The sequence below is a fragment of the Austrofundulus limnaeus genome, unplaced genomic scaffold (genome assembly GCF_001266775.1).
Source record: "Austrofundulus limnaeus strain Quisiro unplaced genomic scaffold, Austrofundulus_limnaeus-1.0 Scaffold0, whole genome shotgun sequence".
In the NCBI taxonomy this organism is placed as follows: Eukaryota; Metazoa; Chordata; class Actinopteri; order Cyprinodontiformes; family Rivulidae; genus Austrofundulus; species Austrofundulus limnaeus.
In genome coordinates this window covers 2906107-2913830 of record NW_013952402.1, presented here as the reverse complement: position 1 = coordinate 2913830, position 7724 = coordinate 2906107, and the positions used below count along the sequence as shown (strand labels likewise).

Here is a 7724-nt window from a genome sequence, read left to right as displayed (position 1 = left end):
GATTTAGAAAATCTTTTCAGGACCCCACCTTGATGTTTCAGGACCCCACTTTGGGTCCCGACCCCAACTTTGGGAACCACTGTCGTAGGTTCTACATGTTTAAATCAAATGTTTTGTCAAAAAAGCTTCTAAAGATCGTGCCTAAAAAAATGCTAGTCAAGCTGAGTCTTAAGGGTAAACATCTTGGTGTAATTAACTGAATGTATGAAAGGTTAATAAATTGCAGGCATTTTCTGACTCGGAGCAAAATATTTGTTGGAGGCTGAAGAGGCAAGACTGTGTTGTAAGGTTGCTGTAATCATCAGGGACAAAAATGCTGCAATTATTAACTAAAAGAACAACTTAAAATTCAGCGAAATTGAAGGAACTCTTAAATTTATTAATGCTTGTTAATATCAGTATTTTTGGTCTAGGTCAGACTTGATCTTTAAAGCATGACAATTCTGTTTCTATTCTCTTTTATTTGCAATATAAAATGTTTGAAACAGAAACCATCACTGAATTAGTTTTGAGCAGGGAGACCTTAGTTTGGACACTGTGAAAAGAAGGAAATATACTAATTATTGATATGGTATATAATAGAAAACCCATTGATTATCAGTGAAGTTGTGAGAAATAGTCCTTATAAACTATTGAAACTAGACGATGTCAGTACTTTTAACAGTTTAAATATTTCTCTAAGAGCTTCAGGAATTTTAATGAAAAAAAGTTTATTTTATTTATTTTTTTTATTCCCCCCCCATAAGCACTTTTTAAAGAAAATCCCCAGACCAAAGTATGAAACAGCAGACATTTAACTTTGGCTCCATAGTGGTTCTTTGTATTTCTGGTAATTCTGAACTATAAAAATAGATGATACTTAATATCATCACCTAATTTCTTGAGTATCCTTTACACGTTTCTATAATCCCACTGAAACCATCTAGAAGAGAAATGTCAAACTCAATTACACAGGAGGACAAAATTAAAACCTTATTCCTCTCATTGAGAGCCAGTTTCAGTCGATGTTTATTGGAAAAGATATAAATTGACCTTGGTTATCAAATGTAATATACCAAATTATTCATTTGGAAATTTCAGTTCCTTTTTCCCCCAGACATATTAGATAGAATTTAATGCATGTCTTATTGATTTAAATACTAAAAAAAAGAGTGAATTAAAACTAAAACATGTCTTTTTTTTTTTACTTTTTATTAGCAGTTCCATTTACTTGTTTCTTAGTCATATTTGATCCAGTCCATCAAATTATCTAAGTAAATTATTTCTCACAGGAAATCCAATCATGCAGTTATTAACTTTCTATTTTGAAAAAAAAAAAAAGGTAAATACAGAAACAAGAAAAAGTACATTAAAGCAGAATATCTGTTGCTCTGATGAACATTAACTCTTTTGTTGGCTGTAACATCAGTAAAACGTGATTAGTCTCAGATTAATGGCCCAGTTTTAAAATATGTCAAATTTAGCATTCCAGCTAAAACTGTAACAAGGGTCATATGTGGCCCATGGGTCTTGAGTTTGACATGTGCTCCATTATAAATAATAAACAAATCCAAACTGCACATTAGCTGAACTGACAGAACAGCTGGTATTTTCTCTCTTTGTTTAATCAATCTGCTGTGTGTCTATTATAAATGTGCCTTCGTTTTCTGTTAAAGAAGTTTAAAACTAAAATGAAAACTAGACTTACAGAGATAGCTCATTACTTATCTGTCACCGACCTCAGAGTCGGGCATGCTGGTGGCAATGGGACTCTGGAGGCGGCCGGGCAGGAATTGCGTAAAATGTGAAGGAAGCAAACGCAGGCTGAGGCGCAAATTTTGGATTTTTTTTTTCCCAGTAGATCCTTCACCTGGAATTTTCAGCCACGCTTTGACATCAATTATACTTGCTTGCAGAAACAGGCAGGAGTAAATGTGGACACCCAGTTGTGTAATTGGACTAAAAGTTTTTTTTTTTCAAAGGATATTAGCCAAAGTCTGTGCAGTTTACCTCCATGCATTATAGAAAATGGATGTTTTTATTACTTTGACAAACTTTCTGCACAGGATGGAATTTACAGCTGCTTTTGTGATTCATGAAGCATGCTTGCTAGTTGACCAAAATCAAATTAAAATGATTGTGAAATACAGGGCTGCAATTTGGTATGCTTGTTTGTCTTTGTGTCTATGGTGTAATAATGATGATGTGATTGTGATGCTGTAATTCTGAGTGTTTTGTGTGCTGCAGAACAGGAACCTGCTGTAAAACAGCAATTATGCTGAGTCAGGCTTGATTTTTAATAATCTTTTCCTGTTAAATAAATAAATCAAATCAATTTGCTGAGTGCGTTCCCTGTAAATGAACTGTGTCAGTATTTAATGTGCAACTGTTTAACCTTTTTAGCATCGCTTGGCTTTTTATTTTGCAGATCATGGAGCTGGTCAAAGGGATGCACTACCAGCTGGCATGCCAGAAGTACTTTGAGCTGACACACAATGTAAGTACAGATTTTATTTGATCGAGGGCACATTAAGTACAGCTGTGTGTGTGTGTGTGTGTGTGTGTTGCGGGGCGCAGTGGTACATCTCATGCACGGAGGCTCAGGAGAGACCCAGAACTGTCATTGCATCCATCATTAGCTGGCTGTCTTTGCCACTTAGTTTTTATAGCTTTATTATGGCTTTCCAACCTATTTTGTTCCCTGTGGATATTTGGATAATTTAATCTGTTTTACTTTAGATGTCTGAGTCATCCTCCCCAAAATTAGCACGAGTTTAACCTCACAACATATCAACTTAAGCCTGCAGATTCAGGCCTTTCAGGTCAGGGTGACACAGGCACATATGCAAATGTTTAAAGAGATCATTTTTAGCACTTTCTGGTTTAGGAGTGCTTCTTAAAATATCACTTTGTTTACTCAGAGATGATGTAGAGTGTCGGCTTAAGCTTGAAAAATTGTTCTGATCTGTAAAATGTTGAACTTTTAGTAGATTTAATAATATGTGATATTCTAAAGAAGTAACATTGTGCACACGCAAATGTAGAAGATAAATTGGTTTATTAAAAATAAACTGAGCCTAGCAGCTTGAGCGAATATTAAAACAGTAAAACAAAGCAGTTTAATTTGATTTTGTAAACGCTGGCAACTCTTTTGCATTTTCTGGATTGAACAAAAGTGTATTTGATTTGTAAACAGAATAAACAAAAAAATATCTACTTTGTAAAGATGGATGCAGGTCCACTGTATTTTCTAGAATAGAATCATATTAATCTAAACATTTTAGAGATAGAGATAGAGACAGATATTTGCACAAGCTTATTCTGTGGATCAATTTTTACCCCTAGCTACTTCACTGGCTATAAGCTAATTTTAATAAAGAGTTTGTGTGTTACTTGTTTGCTTACTGCCTTAACATGGGCTTTAATTTACTCCATGCAGGCGATCAATTAAAAAAAAATACAATATGATCTGCAGTCATCTGTAAAATGAGTTCATGTGCCTCGCAGAAAAATCTACACGCACCATATTCAGATTTTTTTTAACACTACTGCTGAGAAAATCTGTGATTTTTGCTATTTTTAAGTTTTTAAATCTAAATTAGAACAAAAATCAACACCAGTTTCACTCCATACTTCACTAGAAGGCAAAATTAGTAAAATAAACAAACCATACTTTAAATGATTTGTTTCACCATTTATCTTTATATAATCCACCTGTAAAATGAGATATACCTTCTTAGTGTCATCAGTTAGTTAACATTTTACAAATGATTGATCTTTTTATGTATTGAAAGAACATTTCCTCTTATAATTCGTCCTCTAAATATCCAGTGACTTAGTGTTAATGTGTCTGAAAGTCTTTAGTCTGAAGAAATCTGTAAACCATTACTCATCGCTGCCAATGAGGGAGATGTTAAATGATCATTTTATGAGAGGTGACTTACATTGATTCAGTCAATCAACCTGACACTTCTCCGACAACTGCTAGTTATTATCCTCTCGTGACCTTCCTCTTCTGTGCTTTCTCATCTTTTTCTGGGCAGGTTGAGGACACATCTTTCTCGCTCAGTCACCCCAATCAGTACTTCTTAGAAAGCCAGAAGCTTTTGGGAGGAGGCAAGGACATAAAGCGAGACGTTGACACTCAACAAAAGTCTCAGGAAAACTCTGCRGCCAGAGGGTCTTCTGCTGCTCGAGAGCCGGCAGCAAACACTTCTGAACATCTTGACGATGCGGAAAATCTGGAGATGTTCTTTCAAGATGCCTGATTTCTGTGTTAATCTTCACGGAAATAAATGTTCAGTGTTGGGCCTGGTTCACCTTTTTTTATAAATTGCTTAGAAACTGTGTGATATATCAGAAATAAAGTAACAAATGAAGAARTCCTGGGTCATTGGAGATTATTTTGACAATGCTGAGTTGACATTTACACTACCATCACTAATTTCAGACACACATCAGGATTTTTCCGCCTTTGCAGTGCGCCCTCTGGTGGAGAAGCTTTATTTGGGGGAGACACGTGTGGGGGGCTTGTTTTGCTGCAGAGCTGCGGAGGACGAGCAGCGGAAGTTTCCGGTTCTGTGTCACAGAAAAAACAACGGGACTGGAGCAGACGCCCATTCTTAAATTGGCAAGATGGTTTTATCAGCACATGAAAAATTACTGTAAATAGTAAAAAAAACCAACTAAAGTCCATGTCTTCCTTACATAGCCGCGGTTAACAAGTAAGAAACGTTTTTGTTTTTTGTCTCCTGATTCTGGTGAGTAAACAATTATGCACGACTTAGAACATGAGGGAGAAGGAATCTTTCAGTTTTATATGAGGAAATGTTGAGACTTAATGTGGTTGTACATTTAAAAAGTCAGTCAAAATTTACTTTTGTGTATTATAATAATACATAAACTTATACATTTTAGTACACAACACTCCTAAAACACAGGAACTATTTAAAAGAAGCATTTTTGCAAAAATGTTACCCATTGAAATACATGATTTTTCAACATACATTTAGCAAACAATTTTATTTTTCTAAGCGTTTTAGCTGCTGTCTTGCTTACAGTTTTGCTAATTAGCCTTTTGCGCATGTTTTGCTACATTTAGCTTTACACAATACGCTTTTAGCTATGGTTTTTACCACATTTTGCTTTTGGCTATTTTGATGGCTTTGACCACTGTTCCATTTTTGGTTTTTATCAAGGTTTTGCTAATTTTGCAACCGTTTTGCTCTTAGTTTCAGCTACAGTTTTAGGCATCTTCTTCTGCTTGTTTTAGCTTAAAATACATTTTCTTTAGTTTTTAATCTTCAGCATTCACCAGTGATCATCTTTTTACTTCTATAATATTGGTTGTTTAGTTTATATTCATTTGTTTACTCTGGTCTGAACTCAGATGGCCGTTGTCTCGGTGCACAGTTTTGGCCAGGGGTGTTGAGTGGAGCATTTCCCTTCTGTCTCAGAAACTGTCATTGTTCCTGCTGGCAGCAGCACGGATGAACGCTGACAGGAGGATGGATGAAAAAATAAACTCTTTTCTACAGTTGTATTACTCCATCTTGGAATATCGCCTCATGGTGCACAGTGCAATTTATTCAAAGCATACACGGTCAAGAGATACTTCCGCAATTCTCTCCAGAGCCTGCCGACTTAATAACTTGCAAATAAATATATATTTAAAAAAAAAGTAGCTGTCTGAAAGTTCAAAAGCCTTTACAGTTCTGGCATACAGCAACACTCTTCTAATTTTAACTTTAGAGCAATGCAATCTGCATTCTTGTTTTAAATGTTTGCTTAGATTCATTGAAATGCTTCTGGACCTCATTTTAAGTTGGACGATAATGTTTTTTCTCTGCCTCTGTGTTTGTTTCTCAGCAAAATGCAATTTTAGTCTAAAACTCCAATATGAAAGACTGTAGGTAATATGTATTCTGAAAGAAAACTAAGCCTTTAATATTTTAAGATATTTTCTCCAAGGTAACATTAAATTCAGTGTTGCCACTGATACCAAATAAACACATTTGGTCCATGTTCCACCAACACTGGAGCGTCAGAGCTGCTCATATCTGGAATTAGATCCAGCCATGGTGCTTGACATGGGAAGGATTTATTCAGTATAATAAGGCGACTGGATAACAGTCTGCAGGCAGGCTGCTGTCAGCAGCAGACCCCTGATGTTCAATATTTGGCAGAGCATGACTACATTTGACACAGCTGGCCTCTTTGTGAGACTCTAAAACCTTCGGAAGAAGATGAAAAATCATTAATCACAAACTTGGTTGTATAAGTTGTCTGATTTGTGCTTTTCCTGTGTACATTACTCAGATCAGAGGAGCTATAAGGACTGTAGATGGAGGTGGTTTACAGCTTCGCTTGTATAATTGGGCATAGCAAGACCTGCCAGGTTGAAGGAAAAAAAAAAATATATATATAGTAGCAACAATTTTCACATAAATGTGGGTTCATTTTGCCTCATCCAAAAAGGAAAACAAAAGGCATACCAGGCTTTTAATTTAATCAATGTAATTGAAAACATAATAAAAAAAAATACTGGAGAGATGATATGACTAGATCTCTGATATATTTGGCTGTCTTCATATTGTTAAAAAGAAAAATATTTGACTTCTGTTGGAAAGGAATAAATCTCTTAAGCTCAAATTTAACTGTTAAATGTTGCTCTAAGATGTGAAGGGAGGCAACACGAATCAAAAGGTTATTCACTAATGATTCCTCTGACTTCTACTTTTCTGTTCAATGCATGATGTTTCTCTTTGTCTTCATCCTAACGTAATTTCACCCAAGGGAGACCAAATTTGATGTAATGTGAGTTATGCTTTGCCAGAGGCAGCATTGGTTCATTCTGTGATTTGTTTGCATTTGACTTGTTTATTTTTAGGAATTAGATAGCATCCATTATTGCACAGTTGTGTTGCACGTTTCACCCTTAAGCTGTGCAAAAAAAAAGGAGCACGGAGTGTTTGATAACTGTCTCGTTCCTTGATGAAGAGCTTATAAAACTTATGTTGTTTTGTGGAAATATTTGCTTTAGAGTGGGAGGATTAACTGGATAATTTAGGCCCTTTTTTTTGTCAAACTGGATGTACTGCAACCACCCTGTTCATCTTCATTACACTGCCAGAAAAAATGCAGCTTTTTCTGTTTCAAGGTAAAACAGGTTTGAGCAGATTTGAAGTAAAGCTTGATGAAGTTGAAGTTACCATAGTAACAACATTTATTTTAGACATGGTGGAGTCTGGAGTTATGATTTAAAAAAAGAAGAAGCTTGGAGTCATTCTCAGTGATTTTTTGTTGCTTTAATTTTGTTGAAAAGTTACAAAAAATTTTAAACAGACAAGCTTCAAACAGTTTCAAATGATGTAAATTTAGATACCAGTCCATCGCGATAATATCACATAATTGAACATAAAGAAACACATTTATTTTGAAAGGAAGCAACAAATACATATTTTAAACTTTTATTTAACCAAAGAAAATGCCATTGAGATCACAGATCTCTTTTGCAAGAGAGGCCCGGGTCTGAAGGTGACCTACAGGTTTTTGGTCCCACGCAAGCATGAGAACTTTCAAACTCCCCCTGGTCTGAACCGAGGATCAAACCCAGGACTTTCTCACTGTGAGGCATCAGTACCAACCACTGAGCTGTCTATATATATACACTCACCGGCCACTTTATTAGGTACACCTGTCCAACTGCTCGTTAACACTTAATTTCTAATCAGCCAATCACATGG

General features: G+C 35.6%; 1 protein-coding gene across 1 annotated transcript in view; it reads left to right on the top strand.

The window, feature by feature from the left end:
* Window positions 1-4361, top strand: part of prim2 (DNA primase subunit 2) — a 23265-nt gene extending 18904 nt beyond the window's left edge. Inside the window, 2 exon segments of the mRNA XM_014011539.1 lie at window positions 2408-2476; window positions 4023-4361. Coding sequence (XP_013866993.1) covers window positions 2408-2476; window positions 4023-4247 — 294 coding nt within the window. The 3' untranslated portion in view covers window positions 4248-4361.
* The last annotated feature ends 3363 nt before the right edge of the window (window positions 4362-7724 follow it).